We start from the raw sequence: 22213 nt of genomic DNA on the forward strand, positions 1-22213 counted from the left end.
CAAAAAAAAAAAAAAAAAAAGAACAACGACAAGCAATACCAAGCTCATTTTCATTCCGGATAGATGGATTCCTTTCATTCTCTTTTTACGTTCTCGCGTTCCTTTTTTGTCTTTCCCTCTCTCTCTTTTCTTTACTTTTATATCTATATGAAAAAGAAGACAATGCACGGGAGCGTTGGATAACAAACGGGCGAGTATTCATCGAGGACCGACGTGTAACCTCGCGTTCTCATCGAAACCGAGAAACTTCGATGTGCATCCGGTGCATGCCATTGTGCGGCCTCGCCGGTAGTCTGTTCGTTCACGGTTCGTACGTATCAGCTTGGAACCAAGCCGCTTTTTCGTATGCTTTCGTGCACACCTTACTGTGACGGAGTACAACTTTGCTGCTTTTAAATATTCTCTTTTAATCTGCTCAACACTTCATCGCGACGATCAGTCATTAGCATAAATCGTAATAATGTGATTCAAGATATCGTTTGAGAAACTAGAGATTTCTAGAACGTACTGTTAAGAAAAAGAGCAGAAAAAAAAGTAGCTTAACGAGGATTATTTTCTTAGAACGTAACGTCTCTGACGAACGGACGGGTTTATTACTCGACGATGACTCGCGCCGTCACACGTGAGAAATAATCACGTTATAGGAGAACAGCCAACGGCGTAAATCCAATCCGTTCTTTCTTCTTATCAATCCAAGAAGGAGCCCCGTTCGCTCCAGTTTCTAGAACCATTTCGTAGACACGCTGTTCGTTCCCTCGATAATACGGCAATTAAATAAACACCAATTTACGTTCACCAATGATTCTACGTAGATATGATAAAAAAGCAAAGAAAACACTACGATTGAAACGAGGTCGAAATCTAATAACAGAGAAAGCTAACTTCGAAACATATTGAAGCAACGTTCGATCGTCGGAGTGCTAACCTAACCAGACAGAAACCGAGTTTACATAAACGAATCAGCCATGAATCACTGATATAATTGGCGAAGTGAAAAAGTGATCGATCTCGCTCCATCTTTTTCCACCGTAGCTACGCGATCTCGAGTTGGAAGCCAAACGAAAAGAAGGAGAAAAACCAGCGAAACTTTCTTCTTTTCTGACCACACGCGTACGAAGGCGAATGACGAACAGATAGCTATCAGGTGTCCCGTCCGCGATACCACTCAACTTCCTCTTGGCGGCCGCGGAATTTAGATAGCGACGCTGCTCTTCCGGCTGGGCCGCTTACGTAGTGCGTAAAGGCGTTACGTAACGCACGAGAAGCAGACCGAGCAGGCGTAACGATCTATCGGATCTACGCACGGTCGACGCGCGGGTGAACGTTCGGCAATGTTCGTTGGATCTCGGTTGGACTCGCTGGTCGCGGCTCGACCGATTTACCATTGTGCTCTTCGACAGCGCGCGCGTCTTTTATTCATGCAGCAGCGTTCGCAATTTAAAACCTATCGAAATTTTTATTGTTATTTTTTTATTTTTTATTTTTTTTATTCTAGCACAACGGTTCGCGTTACGCATATCTTTATTTTATTTTCGTTGCCATTCGGCTTTTGTGTAGTCGCATCCGATATTTTTGGTTTTCTCCATGCCTTTTTCCCCTCCCTTAATCTCACTCCTTCGTCTGTCAACGCACACACCGACGTAGCGCGGCGTGTTTCAAACGTTCGATCGTTGAAATTGTTTTTCAGAATCGTGTCCCCCAACGGGGGGAATTTCAGTTCGCGCGTGACAATATCGCGTTACGTTATTGCGGCGCAACGCGATTCGCGCATTTCTCCCGCTCCTTTTCCACGAATGCACGTACGCGCGCCTGTTTTTGCTTGGCGCTGTTTCAACCGGCGTTTCTTTCGCGCCGTGCCGGCCTTTAACAGACCGCATTTTACGCGAGCCCCGTTCCTTGCCTTGGCTTTTCTCCTCTTCTCGTTTTTCTTCCTTTTCTCTGGCCTCTACTTCCTCTGTTCGTGCACGCGTACGCGAGCGCGTTTGACCAGAGGTGGCAGAGGTCAAATATTTCAAAGCTCGTCGACGAAATTATTTAACGAACGTTGTTGGCTATTGCAGCTCGGAACAACGGTCACGTGAGTCTCGGCCGATGGGAACGTGTCCGTCCCGATTTGCACGGATTCTCTGGCACGTGGACTTTTGTTACGTCCTCGACATACAAGACCTTACGTGTGCCGTAACATTTAAAAACTGAAAAAGGACGGCCTCTCTCTTGGAAACGTACGTACGCACATATGACGTATCGCTCGATCCATCTTGGTCGGGGATCTAGATCGCCGTCGCAAGACTTTACATAACGGTACGTTCTAAAGTAAAGAGGGTGATCGAGGGTTGGATTATTAATCCGCCCAGAAACGCGTGCTTAAAAAACATTTTTAGGCTTTCTGCAGTCAGTTTTCTTTTTTCAGTCAACGAGTAAAACAGACGCGTTTCCAAACATTAATCTCCAGAGTTTCGAGTATTTATTTTATATTAAAATGGATAGAAAGGGATCAAAAGAATATCTTTCTCAAGCAAGCCGTCCCAAACGAAGAAGAAGATTTCACGGGAATCAATACACTGTCGAGAAAGACGTTGATATTCCGAGTACATCGGGCGAGAAGTTACAACGCAAGGAAAATCTCGACATTATTATTTCTAGCACGCACGGTTACTGCATCATAAATTTTTTTGCAATTTTTTCCTACAATTGCATCTTTGATGACTTGCAAAAATTGTAAAGGTGAGATTGTGTTTTCACAAGGGGCAAAGCGTGGACTAGGTTTCAAAATTGCAATACAGTGCAAGCGTGGAGCACAGCTTGTTAACTCGCGTCCGATTATCGAAAAAAACATAAAAAGTAAATCAAAGAATTGTACTCGTCATGCGACTGCTGGGTATTGGTCGCGATGAAATTAATTTGTTTTGTGGCTTGACGGACTTGTGTCAGGGATTGAGAAAGAGAAAACGAAGAATGAAGAATGCTGGGAATCTGTCAGTACATTCGACTGTTTCGGGAGACGGAACATGGAAAAAGCGAGGGTTTTCTTTGTTCGGGGTTTCTACACTCATCGGCAAAGTACAGTAAGAAAGTTCTTGACACTGTCGTCAAGTTAAGTTTCTGTCAAGGCTGTGATTTATGGAAAATTAAAAAGGAAGGAACAATTGACGGTTACAGCGATTGATATGAAGATCATAAAGAACAGTGTACGATTAATCACGTAGGTAGTGCAGGCAAGATGTAATTACGGAAATGTTCCAAAATTCAAAAGAAAAGTACGAAGTGAAATGTGACGGGGACAGCAAAACTTTTCGAAGTACTTTAGACTAGTAATTGTTAAAGAAAAGAAATGCGTTGGACACGTAAAAAAAAAAAAGAATGGGTACAAGATTAAGTAATACTATAAGAACAATCAAGGGCCTTGGAAGGGAAATTGTCAGACAAAATAATTGGCAAACTGACGAAATATTACAGCTTAGCAATACGTAGACATTCCAATTCGCTTTCCGAAATGAAAAGAGCGGTATGGGCCACGTTCTACCACAAAAACTCAACGAACGAAAATCCACAGCATATGTACTGCACTTCTGGCGCAACCAGTTGGTGCAATTGGCATCAACCAAAAGCCATTGGCAACGAGAAAGAATTTATACACGAGCGACCACCTCTAGCGGATAACGTTTTGACGGCTATAAAACCGATCTACGATGATTTATCATCAGATGAATTGCTAAAAAGGTGTTTGGGAGCGGAAACGCAAAACAGTAATGAGCCGCTTAATTCGTTGATTTGGCTTTTCGCTCATGAAAGCACATGCATTCGGGATTAAAAACTATTGAAATGGCCACATTTTTGGCGGTGAATATATTTAATGAAGGATTCTCCTCGATCCTACGTATATTTAACACACTGGGAATAGTTATTGGACAACAGACGGAAGTTTATGCAAACTTTCGAGAAAGTTGCATACAGCATTTAAAGCGTCGGTCGTTTGAAGTCGCTGAAAGGGCCAGAAGTACTAGTAGAGAAGAGAACTCTGCTCTACAAGAACACGAGGAAGGTCCACTGTATGGACCTTGACGACGCTATTGATTGTAAGTATGAATATTTTTGTACAACATGTGACAAAAACTTCAAATGCGTTTTTCTCGAATCCGTATTTTTCAAACTGGTTCACGTGATATCTCAAGTTCTAGTTGACCGATTGACTTGAAATTTGGAGGAGATCTTCAATGGATGTACCTTTATCGTATGAACCACGGATTTCAAAATCTGATGGTTTTTTTCTATTTTTTTTTTTTTTTTTTTTTTTTTTTTTTTTTTTTACCACCCAAACGACGAAAAATACAAGGAAAATCGATATTTTAAATTCAAAATGTTGCCATTTTTTTTAATTTTCGAAATTTCGCTTTTCCGTGGTTCATGCGATAGCCATATTTATACTAATTAAGATGCACTTTGGTTTTTTAGTTTCAACTAACCAGGTGGACCGAAATCACGTAAACCATTCGAGCCCGTTTTCAAAAATTTGCTTCACATAATGCTACATAATTTTAACAACATTCATTAATTTGGTTAAAAAAAAAAATTGTAAATACTCTTTAAGTATAAATAAATCTGTGTGCAAAAACTCCATTCCAAAATGTATCATGATTTCCTCACAAAAAAATCCGGAAGAAGACGATATTTTCGAGCCGGAAAACCAGAATACCCCCTTAACGATTTGGTTCAATTAAAAGCCGAAAACCAGTGGATCAAATCCATATCGAGTAAATGTTTTTGCAATTTTAATAGAAAAAAAGAATCATCATTGACTTCGTGTCGGAATAATCGCGGGGTCAGGAGGATCAATACCCACATTAATTCCTGTATGACGCTCCGATAACCAGACGCGTCAACTCAGCGATGAGTAACGGAGTTTTGTAAATTATGGACCGAAGCCGTACAGATTGATTTAATACACGTTATGGAAAGCAAACGTGTCACTGTTTATCTCACAGTACAAACTATGTAATCAATTTGCAGATACACTAGTAATCGCTTCTTTTTTTTTTTTTTTTGGTCTCTTTTGTTAAGTAACTCCCGAACTTTGTTCATATAGTTAATACCATGGACTAACATCATGGACAAATATTTAAATGATTATGATAAGGACAATCAACAGTGATACACAACACTGACGTTGAGCAATGATTTCTGATAATGCTGAAGAAACAGTGACGCGTATCTACAAACGCGAAATGCCTTTGAAACCGGATCTTTCGCACACGCTAGTTCGCTAGAAACGCTTTTTCCAATACGTGTCTTCGATCCGTGAATGTTTTCACCAATAGCTCACTCCCGTAATTCCGATTTTTTAATCTCTCTCTATGACAATCTCGCGTCTCGTCGTGAAATGCGATGACCAAGCTGTTCAGTCAACAAACATTCGAGCAAGATGGATGACGTATGTGCCGTCGATAAAATCAACGATAGCCGTGCGTGTCGCGTGTATTTACAAACACGATTTATCGTAATTAAATCGTCTCCCGATTAAAATTGCCAGCTACTGTCAACGACGTTGCTGAACAATGCGCGAAAGCCGACCCGACGTCGTAAACGTTGTCAAAGTCCAACCGAAGAGCCTCATTGAAAAGCTATCGTGTATTTCGAATTTGGTTCGATAGCAAACGCAAATTCCGACTCGTATCTGCGAATAAACGACACGGCGATCGTCGTTCGTTCCAAGACCGTACGACGCGGCTCGTTTCCACGAGCGACCGAGCGATCCATCGGTTGATTCTGGATCGCTCGTGGCGAGGAGTCGCGTCCTTATGAGGAAATCGGGACGTCGGAGGACGAGAGGTCTGGCCTGCCGGATTTCACGTTATCCCGTTAGCGGACTCGGCGGCAGCCGCGACTCGCCGCGTGACGTGACAAGCCGCATCCATCACCTACATATATATATATACGCGCATAGATTGCGATCGTTTCCCGTTCCCGTTTCCCATCTTCGTGCACGGTAAAATCGTTTTGCGGCTCCCGTGCAAGGATCGCGACTGCAGTTGCAAGTGCGCGCCTCGCACACTGACCTGGATACATATGTCGCGAGCCTATCTGCTATCTGCTCGCTGCCCGCTGCTCGTCAACCTCGATTAAGCGGCCGCGATCGCGCCAAAAAATGTCGAATATCGCGTCGCGTCGCCACGGACCGTGACTATCGGTGTCGTTCCCCAACACATCCTCCGGGGAAAACGTTGCTCTCTCGCTGAGAATTCCAACTGGCTGGCCCCAGCCGCTGTGCGGCCTAACTAACTATGTATACATACGTATGTATGCAGCAACCGCGGATAAGCGGTCATCCGCCAAGCGGATATATCGTCTCGGCGAAAACTGGTGAAACTCCCGAGACACGTCGAAACGCGTAAATTCAAGCAACCGTGCCCCTCTCGCGGTTTACCTTTTTGTGAAAGTAGATCTCTCTTTCTCGACGGGTCACCGAGCGTAATTCCTCGTCCTTATGCAGCGCGAGATTACGCGCGCGTTCCTCACCGCTGCCGCGAAAGGATACATTGTGATTACAATACTCCATGCCAAATCGCGTTACTTTCCCGCGGTGTGGAATTATCGCAACCGAACGATTGTGGCAAATGGGTGTGGTAAAGCGATTTTGCCTCTTCCCTTCGCGAGTCACGTAGCGATTTTTCGAGATCGCGACCTCGAGCACAGCCGCCGCGTGATATTTAGAAATATCTTTGTTCCGTGTTCCACGTAGGTACGTGGCCACGGTCCTGGCTGACTGCTGGGTTTTGGCGAAAGGTTCGGTAAGGTCGAGTTTCCGGGAACGAGTTTTCTACCTGGGGTTCTTTCGAAAGGATTCTAGAAGAATCATCGTTGCACGCGCGTTGGATTCCACATCGTTGTATCCTTCTGCTGGCTGCCGGTGACATCACGTCTATTTTCAGTAGCACCAGATACCTAATATCGGACATCCGCTGTAATAGAACCTGAGATCCTACTCCCCGGGGCATTCCGTATAAACAAACATAATTGTTATCTCGCGTGTCTTATTCAACTATGTATGTACGTCGCGCAAGGAAATGCGCGATACGAGAATTATCGAAGCGGCCGCGATACCAGCGATACTTTCCACTGTGTGCGACTATTACTTTGTGTCATTTATATCGCGTATCTACTGCATACTCCACAGACCGTAAATCGATCGATGGTGCTCGAGGCAACGAGGGCGAGAAAAGGCGAGAGAATTTTATTCGACGACGCGGCACGAGGCTGCTCGTAACACTAGCCAAAGGGAAGATACGAGTTGAGTTCGTCAAGATACATACTGCTCTCTCAAGACCGTGAGAACAACGTGCGTAGAATGTATGTTCAATGATAGCGCTAGCTCGGCTTCCTCTCGGCGGAGAGATGGTTTCGCGAGCCGCGCAAACTCTGATGTAACACAAATCTCTCTCCCTCTCTCTTTTCTTTATCTCTCCTTGTCTCTGTCCGTGTGATAGAACGACGCGCAGAATACACGACCTATGAAACGCGCCTTGGCGAAATTCGACGCTGTCTTTTTTATATTCTACGCCGTTGAATTCGTTATCGAGATCGGGCCGCCACGTCGTCGTGAGTCGACACTTGTTCGGAGAAAACGTAAAAAGAACATAACAACTACAAAAATAAGAAAAAAAAAAAAAACAGCAACAGAGACGAAACGAGAAAGAGAGAGAAATGAAATTGCGATGTACGATTTCGTAGAAAAACAAAAAAACCGTGACAGCATTGTGCGCTATCGCTTAGCACGAATCAGACTACCGAATTCTGGTGGACGTGAGCGCAAAGTACACACGTAACGAAACGAAAGGGATTGTCGCGCCGCGTGAACGAGATATCACCATACGCTCTCGCGACTTTTTTAACATGCCATTTTAACCCGGGATTATCCACCTGGGGGTCTAGCGCAGGTACATCCCGGCGACTAGACCCTCACGTGGGTAATCCCGGGTTAATTTTCAGCTCTACGCGATCAATTCTACTGGATACTGGAGAGTCATCGGCATGTGACGCGCAGCAGAACGTAGGCCAGCGTCGCCCGGCAGTAGAATGAGCCCGTCCGATTAACGGCACAGTCAGACGGAAAAGGACGCGACGATAGTCGATCATCGACGATAGTCAATCCAGCCTCGTATAGTTTTATCAGGCTCTAATCTCGCGGCGCTTTCACCGCGAACATCGCATCGTGATTCTCGCGAGTACCGGATTCGAGCGAATCTTACCATCGATTGGTCGGTCACATTATCGTCACGTAATTACACGGCTGGATTGCCACTCGACGGATGCTACCACGAGCGATCTACCACGGGCGTAATTTCAAACGGTTGCTCGTAACTCTGTAGAACGTGAAAAGTGAGACAGAAAAATAGGTAGAGAAAGAGAGGGAGAGAACGTAAATCCGTTCGAGCGAAATTACGATGAATACCGCTCGTTGTTTTCTAGTACAATGCCCGTCGTTATGTCGCCGCTTTTATTACGTTCACGCGAAGCGTGCATTGGAAATGAAGCGACGTACGCGATTGGTCGGCCGTAAACTTCATTCCAGTCTGATTTCCGTCGGTTAGAACGAGGCGAGAGCAACGTTTGTCAACGATGATCCCGTGGAAAATCGCGGAGAAGATAGACGAGGGACGCTGCTCGTGGGCGTTGCTCCACTATTATACGTCGGGAGGGCTGGAATTGGGTCAACAAGGTGTCGGCACGCATAACGAACTGGGTCAGGCTTTTACGAACGCTTCCACATGGCGTACGATCGATCGGTCTTCACGGGTTTTATATACACGCCGTTCCTCGAAAGTAATAAAACGCAACGGGACAGAAGAACGACGAGAATTTTCATAGCGGAATACGTGAATACACGAGCAACGTCGGAATTTGTCCCAACGATTATCTTATCGCCAACATTCCCGGCAATACGAGAGTCGCGTTACCAAAAAAAAAAAAAAAAAAAAANTTGGGACACGGAACCAATCCGTCGCGTCTATCCCTCGATTCTCCGCCATCTTGCCAACACTTTCCGCGCTCGACAGAGAGAAAATGCGTGTTATTCCTGCTGTTGTGTTACAAATCACGTGACAACGAAGATATCGACAATCGACAACGAGACAAAAAAAAAAAAAAAAAAAAAAAAAAAAAGAAAATGTCAGCGATACGCGTGTGTATCACGCCGGTTGACCTTGCACTTGACAAAACTATCCACGTGGCTATATCCGCGCGATGACGACATCGATGATGTCGGCTGCAGCCACGGACACAGAGAGGCGGACTTTCGTTTTCATTTTCTTTCGAGGTGTACAGTCGTCGAGTCCTTGACTGTGCCCACTTCGATAACGCTACTCGCGTAGTAAACCCGCTCTTATCGCGCTTTCTTGCATTCGCGGCTATCGTTTCTCGCTCGTGCGACGTGAGTCATTTTGAATGTTCGCCATTATGACTTTCGTGACATCCTCGTCGTCCGATGCACGACGTTTTCGCTGCTTCCTTCCATGTATACATATACATACAAATAGTTTCGGTCCGCGAACATGCCAACAACATCCATCCATCGTGTCACAAGAACTGCACGAGTCTCGAACGATAAAACATTTACCGGGCCAGATAAAACGTACAATCTTGCCACGTATCGACGCTCTCGTGACAAATCGGTGCATCGGCAGATTCGGCAGACCGACACGCATTTGGCCCATCTGTCGACTCGAGAAACTTGTTTCTCGACCGTTGGTCCGACGTGTCTTTTTCTTTCTTTCTTTTTCTTTTTCAACCTTCTCATGAATCACGCGTCTCGTCCACGCTTCGGGCTATTAGCGCTAATAACGCCAGCGCGCTTCGAAACGGGATTAAAACCGAGAATGGCACGTTAATTCGAACGATATTCGCGATCGTTGCTCGCGGCCTACCAAAGAACCAAAGAGCGTTACGTGGCCGATGACGATAATTGTTTGCCAGATTACACGACCTATTAGTAGATAGGCTATTTCTGAACGTTACCACTAATAGCTCCTCTGTCAAAGAAGAGGACGAGGGATAGAAGAAGCTGTCGATTTTCTGAAAATTCACGAGCTTCTAATTTCATCTTCAAACTCCTCGCGGAAGAATGAATTAGCTATAAGCGTGTTCTCTCCGGAGTATTTTTACATTTCCTTTTCCGCGATCGGAATATTAAGCGGACTCGAAATCACGTGGAACCAAAGAAACTCTGAAAACGCTGCTCTCGTATCTACCGTTATTATTTGCATAAATACCGTTAACAACAAACGGAGGTGCGTCGTTACGACCTCGGAATGCCAGACGAATGTTAACATCTGAAAAAGAGGATCGATTTCGTTCTTTGTGCGCGGTACAATATCGCACGTTATTCGTTCTTCTACGCGAGCCGGATCAAATTTAGTAATTACTCTTCCAGCGAATGCATTATTCAACGAGAGGAAAGAAAAGAACACTCGAGAACAACCTCGAACGTGTTAGCAATTTTCCAGAAACATAATTACGACACCGCGTCGTTTTGTCCGCTATTTACACAAATCGGTCGGCAGACACCCGAGGGACAATTATTAGAGAAGAGTAGCGCGTGGATGTTTCGCGACGAAGATCGGCGAGCGTTTAAATGAAACGCGAGGAACCACTTCTAATGACCAATCGCTTAAACTGGGCGGCGGTGGCAATTTGCATCGCACGTGGCTCACCATGGACGGCGATCAGGAAACGTGTGTGTGCACGAGGTACCTCGCGTTCTCTTTCTCTCCTTCTCTCTTTCTTTCTTCATCGACAGATACACCCGAGTTTAGAGTGGAACGTATAGTTAACTCGATGAAAACACACCGTCGCCATGATAGTTATATAGTTACGAAGTCGCCCGGAAGAAAGATGCAGAGGGACCGATTTCTGTTGTCTCTCGAGAGTTTCTCGTCCCGTAACTGAGGGAACCTCAAGAAGGAATTTTTTAGAAGGTTAGAAAAATGGGTGGCCTTCGAGATGACCGTAGGTCAACGACATCGAAATAATAAAACGCGCAAACATTCGTGCCTCTGAATATTTAAGTAGCGAGTTTCCGTAGAGGAACGCCGGTTGTTTACGTTTGACGAACGAACGCTTGTGCTACCCGTGGCCTTTCGATATCCTCTCCATTATTGCCGCTACGCCAAAGCAAAATACTCGAGAGAAATTAATTATGCAAGCGTCGTACGCGATCAAGCTTGGTTCTCTCATACGTATCTCTCATACGTATGTACATACGTTCGCTGCTCGTTGCTCCTATCACGAGGAACACCTCAAAATAAGAGCGATCTCTTCGCGAGGGTATTCCTTTCACGGAAACTCGCGTGTCGCGCACGCGGCCGTGTTAACAATAACAACCGGAGAAACGATCATTTTCGCGATATCGATCGGAATCACCGCCAACGACGAACGTACGACGTGCTCTTATGTTCCTAATTGAAGATACATGCTCGCAACACAGAGGTTTCCACGCACGGTTCTCCGAAGTATCGTGTTACGAAAGGTATATGCCAAGTGCACTTGCGAGGTATCCCCCTGCCATTGCGCATAGCGAAACAGACTTTGAGCAGAAGCACCTGCTCGGGAAACCACGAGACTCTGCCCGTTCGATTCTGTAAAACGAATACGTACGTACATATGATCCACGCGCGTTTAGATAGAATGATCTAGAATCGAGAGATGATTGAAGAAGCAGAGAGCGCGATAGACTAAGGAGGAAGTGGTCCAATAGACAGAGCAACACCCTCGCGGGCAGCCAGAAATCGACTCGTCGAAGCTACGAGAACCTTCGATTTTATTGATAGAACGCGCACAGCTGGTAATGTGTCGCGTTAATCGAACGATGGTGACGACCTTAACGAGAGCTTATGGACCGTAGCTAGACGCTGGTTCTTTGTATCGTGAATCCGATGCGTGCTGTCGGCTACGGGAAGAGGGAGAAAGAGAGAAACCGCGAGAACAAGAAAGTCGCGTAAAGTACGACAGAGAGATAGAGATAGAGATAGAGATAGAGAGAGAGAGAGAGAAAGGAAGAGAGAAGCTTTGTCAGGTTTGGTGGGGGCAAAGGGGCAGCAGGGCTGGAGAGGGTGGTAGGGGTAAAGACTATATTGATCACTGACCTTTCCTGCGGCCGAATGGTCCGAAGAACGTGCCGTTCTTGCCGATGACGTTATCGTCGATGTACTTGAGCAGTTTCGTAGTATCCTCCCCTTTTTTAGCGGCAATCGACTTGACAGGACGCGACGGCGCGAACCTCTGGCTCCCGCTGGTCAGCGTGCTCGGGCTGACGGTGTTTGTGGTGGTCGTCGTGGACGTGGTAGCCGTGGTCGACGTCGAGGTCGACGCTACGGCGGTCGGTTGGCCCGCTAAGCCGGCGCAGCTCGTGCTCCCAACGACCGCAGGGCACGTCGTTTCCTCCGCGAGGGAGTTGATCCTTCGCTGCGATCCGCTCCAGCTCTTGCCACAGGAAATCTTCACCGAGCAGCTCATTCTCTCATAGTAATCGGGTACTTCTCAGTGTGCATAGTAAGAATAACAACGACTCGGCACACGCGGTAACGCACCCGATCGTTGCATGTACTCTCCGCGATATGCTCGCAGAGTAGTGACAAGCATCGACGGCGGACTAAACGCCGTACGTCTACGTGTGTGTATGTGTGTGTGTGTGTGTGTGTGTGTGTATGTTCTCTTGATTAGAACTTGTCACTCGCCAAACAGTAATAGCATCGTCTGCGGACGAGAACAAACAAATTTGTCTGTCCGGTTGCCCTTTCTCTTCGTTTCCTGCACTCTCCGTGACACGTGTTTATCACTGGAACGTTAATTGGAACGGTACGAGGGACGCGAGGGTTATCGTCTATCGTTTGACAAACCCGCGAATAGATAACGAAAAAGAGACAAAAAAGGAGAGAAAGAAGACGGAGAGGGACGCGCGCGTATCGCGTGTTAATCGCCCGTTCAAACGATAGCTACAAGCTTCATCGAGATCTTCTTCGTTCAATCTTTCTCTTGCCTTCCTTTTCCTCTGCTTTGTTCTTGGCTCTCGTTCCTTGACACTTTTCGTTCTTTGACGGAGAGTTCCGATCGATCTATCTCGACCGATCTCGGCGAACAGGACGAGGAAACGTTATAACGCGCGCTCAGCCTCGACGCGTTACGCGATTTCGTGCCTGTGTTTCTTGTTTTTGCGCGTTCGAACAGATTACGCGCGACCACCGTCGGATTAACTCTCGAGCTCCGACTACTTCCGTGATATGTAGTTTTTGCCGAGCAGTGTGCGCACCGTAAACACATACAACCTCATTCGATGCTGAGGCGAGACTGAATGTCTAGCGGACGAGCTGCCCGGTTCGCCAATGGCGTCACATGGTCACGCAGGCGCCGTCGAGTCTCGGCTTCGCTTCGGGGCATCTTCTCTCTGGGTCGGGCGTGCGGGGCACCGCGAAAACATGGAACGCGTTTTTCCGCGAATCCGCGCGTCGATTCTCCTTAATTTCCGCGCTTAATTTTGCAATTATTTTTCCCGTCTATTCGACAAAGGAAATAATAGTGTAATTTTCTTTCCGAGAAGCGAATCGATTTCAATTCCCGAATCGAATTGTTCATTTCCTCTTTTTTTTTCCTGGAGGGGGGAAGGGGGAGGGGGAAATTTATTTCTCAGTGCAAACTTAAGAGATATCGACATGTATGCATACAATCGTTTCTCGTTTAATTCAAACACGATTTCAAAATATACACAGATAAAGTGACCATGTGCGATGCGGGTCAATGTATTTGGAAAATAAAGATATATCTTTCCTTGATCTGATAAATAAATTCGATAAATTCGTTTCCAAATCTATTTTTTTTTTTTTCATGAGACACTTGATGTGAATTTTAAGAGTGTATTTTTATACAAAGGATGCTCTTTAAGACTCTCAGCTTGCCAATGAGAAAATATGATATAAATAGATATCTCGTGCTTCAAAGGAGAGTGCATCTCTTGAATCCGTCACTTTGAATGCGAACCATTAGAAAGGAAACGTATCTTAAACGTTAATTCATATTCGCTATTAAACAAAGAGAAAGTAAAAAAAAAAAATATAGTTTTTGCTCCAATTAAGCAAACGAATCGGCACAGTAAAATTGAATGGTCGAGAACATATCAGTTTGAACAAATATTTTCTTCGTTCCATGGACACAAAATTGAATTTCAATTGGATTGGTTGGTTTGCCTTGATAGTTCCTTTCCGCGAATACAGACGGACAGTTATTCGCGTAACCTCTCTTTCGCGAACTGCACTAGCAATCTCCGACCATATATGACCGATACGTCGAATATAGGTCAGCCGAAGGCACGTGCGTTTCCCCATTAGACGAACAATTAGAATCATTAGCCGCGAATTCAATACAGGGATCGTGTTAACACATTCTGACATGAGTGAAAAATTCGTTAATATCCGTTTGCATTGTTCGAAAATTGTTGCTCGTCGTTCGAACGTCACTGCGATGACGCACAAAAGAGTATCAATCGCTCCAACAGCCGGACAGGACTCTTTAACGCGAGAATCATCCAGACGTTTCGCGTCGTAATCATCGTGATAGCGAAGTAATTAGCAGTATAGTTATAAACGACTTGCTTTCTCATCCGGTTACGTCTCCGTAATTAAAGATCAGCAAAATCACGCCAGTTTGCGCCTTTCTTTCTTTTTTTTTTTTTTTTTTCACTTTCCGACAGTATTAATGGCATAACGGAATCTTTCGATGAAATAAGGAGACAGAAATTGCTCTGTGGAATCGATGGAATCGATAAACGAGGAAACGGGCGATTACTTAAAATCTATGCCTGCTCGCATCGATAGCGTATAATCGTGTCCATCCGCGGAAGCCGCAAAGAGGCTTTGCCTTTCACGACAATTCATTCGAGCTTCTCGTAATCCACCTAAAACGGCTTGAACCCGGAATATTTAATAAATCACATTGTGTTCTCGTGGCTCCCACGCCCGGTCTCATTATTCAGTTCTCATTGTCGAAGAAAATGACGAGACGTAAGTCACACAGTGTCACGCGAAACAAACATCCACGCAAAAGAAATAAACGAAGGCGAGTAAATTTGTTCTTTATACTCGCCTTATAACCTCTGCAATTGCAGGCGATCGTCAACACGCTACAAATTACAGCCGATCGATACCTCACGTTCACAGAACCGTGATAACACGGAAACGCAAAGTCACGAATCATCCGTAATGATTTTCGCCGCGAAAACAGATAGTAGGACACATGTTTACATCTTCGACAGCAGTTATTCACGTGACTCTTTCATGCAAATATTCTTATTAGCAGCCGACAATTAGCGGCCAAATGTATGTCAAATATATTCTGTTCGTCGTCTAAATTCGAACGCTATTAACGGCGTTCGAAATACATCACGCTCAAATTAAACCTATCAATCATAACGTAATCCAATGTTATCGACAGGTCTGGCTAATCTGACTAGATGGACGACGAACTTTATCAAAATTTTCTATTAATCGATAAGCAGAAATCTCTCTCTGCCACCCCTTCCCTCCTCCGTTTCGATGCGAGGAATCGTGTTTGGTTTTCAGAGGGCAGTGCCGCGTTTATCGCCCAAACGCTCCATGGTAACGAATTCCATGTGATACTTGCGGCTTTCGTGGCCAAGCTCACACTCGTGCACTGGTTACGCTCGTCCTCGCGTAGATCGAATTTGGCACGATGCTGAAGTTTCAAACCGCGACCAAGGAGGATCTGAAACTGGCCGCGTCCATTCAGCGCAGGCGGCAAATAGACGCGGAGAGAAAAGAACGAATATTCAATGCACGATTCAGGAAAATCGGAGTAAGTCTCAAAACGAGCAAAGTGTATTCATCAAGCACAGATATAACCTGTTACAGATCGATCGCGTAGAAAAGATAAAAAAAAGATACGCACGCGAAGGAACGACATACATATATCCTGCTGCGTTTTCGAGTATGTCCGGCATAACGATTTTTATCCGTAACGCCCGCAGATAGACAAGGAATTCTTGGACAAACAGGTCGCGGAAAAGAAGCAGCAACGTGAGCTCGAACAGGCCCGAGAATCCCAGCTCGACGAGAATTTGATTCGCGGTAGTAAGCTCGCCTTGCTGCTGGAAAAACAACAAGAAGAGGTAAAACTATCAATTACGGACGGGAAAAAACAAACGGCCGGATGATTAATCGTATTTTGCAGCGTCATGGCTAATGATTCCAACGTTTGTCGTGTATCGCGCTCGTTCCTCTTTGCGCGTTTCTTCCGACAAAATATTCCGTCAGCGGATCACGACGTTACATCTCATCGCTGTCAATCTTCTAGGAAAGGCGAAAGATACATAAAGAGATCGAACACTTCAGACAACAGTACCAGCGTCCAGAACAACGCCGAGATTTCGATCTTTACGATCCGACTGCTCTGAAAAAGAAAGAACATGTCGACCTGTCTTTTGGGCCTGGCCTCGCGCAGAAGTAAATGTTGTCATAAATAAATTTCGTTCGTGCGACAAACTCGTCTGGAGTTTGAGAAGGTGCGGTATTAAATATTTGCTCGTCCGATCATGCAGATTCCCGGGCGAGGACGAGGATGATGCAAAGGGACGCTTGAAGGCGCAGAAGGAAGAGTTGAGATGGTGGATCGAGAAGCAAAAGAACGAGCGCATGCAGGCCGAGAGCGAACGCCAGGAAACCGAGAAAGCGTACGAGACAGCCGTCATCTCTAGGGACAAGCGTGCGATGGCGTTAGACCAAATGGAACGGGACTGTCGTCGAAGGTTGAACGAAGCCACCGCGCGATTTAATCGAGCCCTGGTAAGGCTTTCTCCTATTTAGTCCTTCGACGAAACGGCTGGGGACAAAGCGGCAGCAACTGCAAGAAAAAGATAAGAATCTTATTATCTGACAATTCTATTTTCCACCCGGCGGCAGAGAGAGAATCGTATCTCCTTATTACATGGATGGATCCTCTACCTCGTCCTTCTTCTAGATTCCACTCGCGTGTTGCTCGATGCTTGCGAGCAATGAGAAAGTGAAAATTCAGATAATTAACGCTCGATGGCACTCCATTGCATTAATTGACTTAAAGTCCTCTCTGTTGTTGCCTCTTCTCTCGTCGCGAACGATTCAATGACGACGAACCGTGAAATGTCAGAGTTCAACGGTGGTAAAATCTCGTCGTACTTGATACGACTGTTCTGTTCTGTTTTGGTCGCCGATGAATTCCTCCGGTGTCACCGTACGGAATCACTAGACGAAGTCATCGTTGCCACGTCGTTTAATGCATCCCGAGCACGAGCTGCACGGTCGTACATAAACCTTCGTCGAAGGTGAGCACCGTTTACAGCGACGACGAGGTTGCTACGAACGATGAGTAAACTTGGTGACGTCATCGATGTACGAATCTCCGATAATAACACGACGAACGATCCTCCAGTCGTTTCCCCAATTCGTTCTCGTCCTTGACTGTTTTTTTTCTCTCTCTCTCTCCTCGGACTGTCACGCTTTGTTGGATCGTGCGTTTCAGTCAAATGACCGGCTTCGTTTTTCGCTTCTCCGTACGACAGGCTGAAGAGCAGGAGTACCGCCGCCACTGCGAAGCCCTTCAAGAAGAGGAGGACAAGAAGGCGGATATCTACAATCACGTGACTGGGGACTTCCTTACGGAAGCCAAAGAGCAGGCGGAGAGCGCTCATGGACCGCGCAAACCGTTGGCCTCGCGTTACAAGGGCATGACTGCGGAGGAGCTTAGAGTTTTCAGGGAGGCACAGGCACAGCAGCTGAAAGAAATCGAGGTAAAAGCCGAGCAGGTGGAGCAGTTATTTTGTGCGGTTTTAACGATGCGCCGTGGATAGTTGAAACGGTGCCAATCGTTGTCACGGCCATTCGAGGGCACGGCCAGGGGAACGAAAAAATTTGGCCCGTTCAAGAAGAACTTCTTCTTTTTTTCTAGGAAATGAGATTACAGGAGAAACGAAAGAACGAGGAATGGGATCGATTGATGAACACCCAGGCGGAGATAGCGGATTCGTATCAGCGTGAAATTGACCGGAAAAGAACGTAAGAATTTTATGTTAGGCGATTTGCTGAATCACAACGAAGAAAGGGGATTAAATAGATCGGTGCTTTGTAGGGAAATTCAGAAAAAGATAGCAGTGGAAAATTTGGAACTCGCGCAGCAACACAAATCTCATCAGGAGTATCTGAACCGTGTACTCTATAAAACCAAACCGACTGCAGCTTTTTTTGAACAATTTAACAGAGATGCTCGTTAGAACGAAAACTTATATGTACAATGACACGAATAAACTACTGTTCTCATATATTTTATACTTGTTTTTTATAAACATATTTTTTTTTATCTGATTATTCGAAATGCTCGCTTGCCGATGAATGATAAATTAAATTTATCGCTTTACCATACGCGGCTTTACGAATTATCTTCAGTCGGTATTATCTGTTTGCATTGTGTTTTATCGCTTTAATTTTATGTTTTATAATTGACAAACGAACATAAAATCAATATTTAATGTATAGTTTTATTGCAGTGCTTTAAATACACTACAGATACTAAAATTTTATGTACTATGTATGAGTATCCTGTTGAATGCATGCACATTTATGCGCTATCGGTAAAAAGAAATATTATTGATGTTTACGAGTCGGGCTTGAATGATGTTGCTTGAAATATCTCACGACACTGCAAATATAAATTAAATGTACAATATATTTTCCACTATGTTTCTTGGCGCAATGTAACATTGCAAAACATAAATCATTTTAGCGACAAAATGCTCGATACAGAGTACGATGATGCTCAGAAACAAAGGTTAGTTTTAAGGTTATATATCTTCCTACACTAATTGTTTTATTTCCTTATTTTCCTTCTTAATTTTTTTTTCTTATTCAAAATAGCGAGCAAGATACGTTGCTTGAAGAACAATATGGAATTGTGGAAAATCTTAAACGAGAGTTGCAGTTGTGCAAAGTATATTGTTTGTGTACAATCAATCAAATATATTTACAAATATTGATTACATATTCATTTTCTAGATAGAACAACATAATATACGGACTGAATTAGAAATTCTACGAAATGAGGATCAAAAAATTAATGATATAAAAGAATCCCTGAATTCTATTCATTTGGAAGAATGTGGTAATGAAGATGCATATAAGAAGGAAATACAAAATTTACAAGAGCGTATTATGCTGTTAGAAACAGAAAAGGATTCAGCTTTGCAACTGTGGCATATTTCTCTGGATACTGTAAGTGCCTTAGAGGATCAATTAAAAGGATTTCATGTAGATGGAAAAGGAACAAAATTTTATCAAGAACAAGCAAATGCTATTAAAGAAAGTTATTCAGAAGCTATTAAAATGTTAGAGGAAAAGCTTGCACTTGCTAGAAATAATTTTATCAAACATCAGACATTGTATGAAAATAGCAAAGAGAGAATTAATAGTTTAACTAGAGAAAAGAATGAGCTTTTGGAAAAATATAGAAACCTTCAAACAAGTGCCCAGGATAAAGGTCAGTAACATATTTATAATTTACAATAATAGATGGAAACATTATTTTTATTGTTTAAAAGACAGGAACAACCAACTAACAATAGAGACATTAAAACAAGAATTAGCTCATGCCAAAATTGAGACTGATAAAATACTACAAGCAAAATTGGGATTAGAAAAAAAATTAAATGAAGTTCAAACGTATACTGAAAATGTAATGGAAAGAGATAAGGAAACAAAAACTAAGGTAGCAGAAGCAATTGAATTGATAGAATCTGCAGTTAGAGAAAAAGATTTGGCCCTACATCGTGAGTCTCTTGTATTGGAAGAAAAAGCCCGGTTGGAACAGAGAATAAATGTAATAGCTAATGAATATGATGTAAAGATACAAGAGTTGAATAAGAAAACAAGAGATGAGATTGAATTAAATACGAAAAAGTACTTAACAGAGATCAATGAACTTAATGCAGAACTAAAAGCAAAAACAATTGTAGCGGAAAAAGCGCAAAGAGAATTGAAATTTATTGAAGAAGAATTGAATAAAATACGTAGAGATTCAACTATAAAAGTTTTAGAGTATGAACAGAAAGCCAAACGTATGGAACTTCAGCTACAAGTGTATGATGAAACAATAGCAAAAAACAAATATGATATGGAAATCAAACAATTAAAAGAAAAGATTATTATTCTCGAAGACAAACTAAGTGCTTCAAACAATAAATTACAAAATCAACATCAACAAACCAATAATACAGAAGATCAGGGGAAGATAGCTGCTCATGAAAATAGAGATATAATGAAACAATATTCGGATTTAGAAAATCAATTGGCTAAAACATTGGGTGATAAAGAAAATCTTGTATTACAATTAAAATCATTGAAAAATGATTTTGAATATGAAATACAAAAAAGAAATAATGAAAGACATTCTCTTGAAACAAAAATTCAAGAATTAGAAGTTAACCTTCATAAAGCAACTTGCATAGAGGACAATAAATTTAAAGATGGTATTACTGATGAAATAAATCCGTATCTGAAAAACAAACCTAGTTTCGATATTACGTAAGTAAATACAAGCATTTAAGTCAAAACATATTATAAGAAATATTTCTATTACAGAGTTGAAAATAAATGTCATTGCTGTCAGTCTGCATTATCAGATCACATCAATAAACTTCAGGAGAAATTTGACAGAAAAACAAAGGAATTAATCAATCATGTTCAAGTACATCAGAAACTAAGCAAAAAGTATGCAAATTTTTTTTATGAAAATAAATGAGAAATTATCTTGATATCTTTATTAATTTATATTTCAGGTGGAGAGATGAAGCAAAATCTTTGACAGTTAAATTTCATGGAAGATCTAAAGAACTGAGAAGAAAAATAAGTACGTTACAGAAGGAAAATAATGAATTAAATACAGAATTATTAATCTGTAAACAACAACTAGCACAACATGCAATTGAAGATATACAAAGGTTTGTGTTTAATGTAATAATAAGATATTTTAATCTAACTGTAAGTAATTTGTTTCAGATTTAATGAACCGAATGAAATTAGATGACAATATTTCCTTTATCTACATAAGCTTTATAATGGATGTTTGACTGTGTAAATATTATAAGAATATGTAAATTTATTCACATTAAAAATACATTTTATACTACAGATCTTTCTTTTTTTTTAAAACACCATCTATCTATTTATAGTAAAGTCAATATAGTGCTTACTCTTTGGATACAATGCAGGCTGTAAATAAACTAGGAAACCAATATAATGTTTCATTTTCACCTTGTTCATCTAGCCATGCCAGTCCTTCTTTTACCATATGATCCAAGGCTTTTTGTGTCCTACCTGGTTCCCATTTTAATTCCTTGCAGAGTGTAGATTTTGAAATATATGCATTTCCAGATAAACTAGCTTGCTGTAACACAGCAGTGTGGTCCATACTCAGTTCACCAGGAACGGATTGTACTAAATGTTTGCCTCTGCCAATTGGTACAATAGAAAATCCATTTCCAAAAATTCGTAACTTTTTGGCTGCAGCTAATAAATCTTCATTTGTAATCTCCTGATGTTCTTTTCTACGACCTCTAGCTTGTATCAATCTTGTTCTAAGCTCATCCAATGATATCAATCCACCATTTTTATAATTTGTAGCCATACAAACTTCAACAATTTGTACAGCAAGTTCATAATAAAAGTCTCCTATGCCAAGAACCGACCAAAATCCTTTACCTGAGGCTAAAGGATCTACACCTATTGACGCACACATTTCAGTGAATTGTCGCCGAAAGCGGGCATTCTTTTTAATTTCGTTTTTATATTTTGAGGCGAATTCCTCTAAATTTACGCGAAACGTTTCCATCTGTTTTGTCATTTGCTCAAACTGGTTTTCTTGAATCTCAGTTCCTTTATCTCTGTATTTTTCTTGCTCCAGCTTTTGTTTTTGAATAGCACCAACGCCTGCTTTCCGCCTCATCTTGTGATATATTTTATACCGGAATTTATGAATTACAAGAGCACAATTAAAAACTATACCGATACGAAATTAAAATGCTCTTATCTAGTAGCTATTAAACGATCAAGATAACTGTCACATTTCTTCGAGTATCGTTACCTTTGCGGGAAACATAACCTAGTATCGATACAATGGCACAATATTACATCTCTTT

The 22213-nt window shown here is 42.9% G+C and overlaps 4 protein-coding genes across 6 annotated transcripts in view; 2 read left to right on the forward strand and 2 right to left on the reverse strand.

Moving 5' to 3' along the window:
• The window catches only part of LOC122537098, a 57180-nt gene extending 43646 nt beyond the window's left edge, over positions 1 to 13534 (reverse strand). Inside the window, exon 1 of one of the 2 annotated variants that reach the window (XM_043670045.1) lies at positions 12135 to 13534. In XM_043670045.1, coding sequence (XP_043525980.1) covers positions 12135 to 12504 — 370 coding nt within the window. In that variant the 5' untranslated portion in view covers positions 12505 to 13534. The remainder of the gene's footprint in view (positions 1 to 12134) is intronic. The other variant, XM_043670046.1, reaches the window with a different exon arrangement.
• Positions 13535 to 15613: 2079 nt separating this feature from the next.
• On the forward strand, positions 15614 to 18377 carry LOC122537102 (RIB43A-like with coiled-coils protein 2). The gene is made up of 7 exons (XM_043670050.1): positions 15614 to 15852; positions 16025 to 16165; positions 16351 to 16499; positions 16595 to 16838; positions 17591 to 17818; positions 17977 to 18083; positions 18157 to 18377. The coding sequence occupies exons 1-7, from the start codon at positions 15730 to 15732 to the stop codon at positions 18296 to 18298; spliced, it is 1134 nt and encodes a 377-aa protein (XP_043525985.1). The 5' UTR covers positions 15614 to 15729; the 3' UTR covers positions 18299 to 18377.
• Positions 18378 to 18440: 63 nt separating this feature from the next.
• LOC122537101 (interaptin-like) lies at positions 18441 to 21163 on the forward strand. 2 transcript variants are annotated; one of them, XM_043670049.1, is made up of 7 exons: positions 18441 to 18852; positions 18939 to 19011; positions 19077 to 19557; positions 19619 to 20600; positions 20658 to 20786; positions 20855 to 20925; positions 21075 to 21163. In XM_043670049.1, the coding sequence occupies exons 1-7, from the start codon at positions 18815 to 18817 to the stop codon at positions 21143 to 21145; spliced, it is 1845 nt and encodes a 614-aa protein (XP_043525984.1). In that variant the 5' UTR covers positions 18441 to 18814; the 3' UTR covers positions 21146 to 21163. The 2 variants fall into 2 exon arrangements, with proteins under 2 accessions (XP_043525984.1, XP_043525983.1); XM_043670048.1 differs by having other exon boundaries at positions 18444 to 18852; positions 20855 to 21016; positions 21075 to 21160.
• A 61-nt stretch (positions 21164 to 21224) lies between these two features.
• LOC122537105 (vacuolar-sorting protein SNF8) lies at positions 21225 to 22128 on the reverse strand. The gene has a single exon (XM_043670058.1). It carries the CDS (start codon positions 22018 to 22020, stop codon positions 21265 to 21267), a length of 756 nt encoding a protein of 251 aa, XP_043525993.1. The 5' UTR covers positions 22021 to 22128; the 3' UTR covers positions 21225 to 21264.
• Positions 22129 to 22213: the final 85 nt, after the last annotated feature.

Source organism: Frieseomelitta varia, unplaced genomic scaffold, assembly GCF_011392965.1.
Source record: "Frieseomelitta varia isolate USP_RPSP 00005682 unplaced genomic scaffold, Fvar_1.2 scaffold_886, whole genome shotgun sequence".
Classification (NCBI taxonomy): domain Eukaryota; kingdom Metazoa; phylum Arthropoda; class Insecta; order Hymenoptera; family Apidae; genus Frieseomelitta; species Frieseomelitta varia.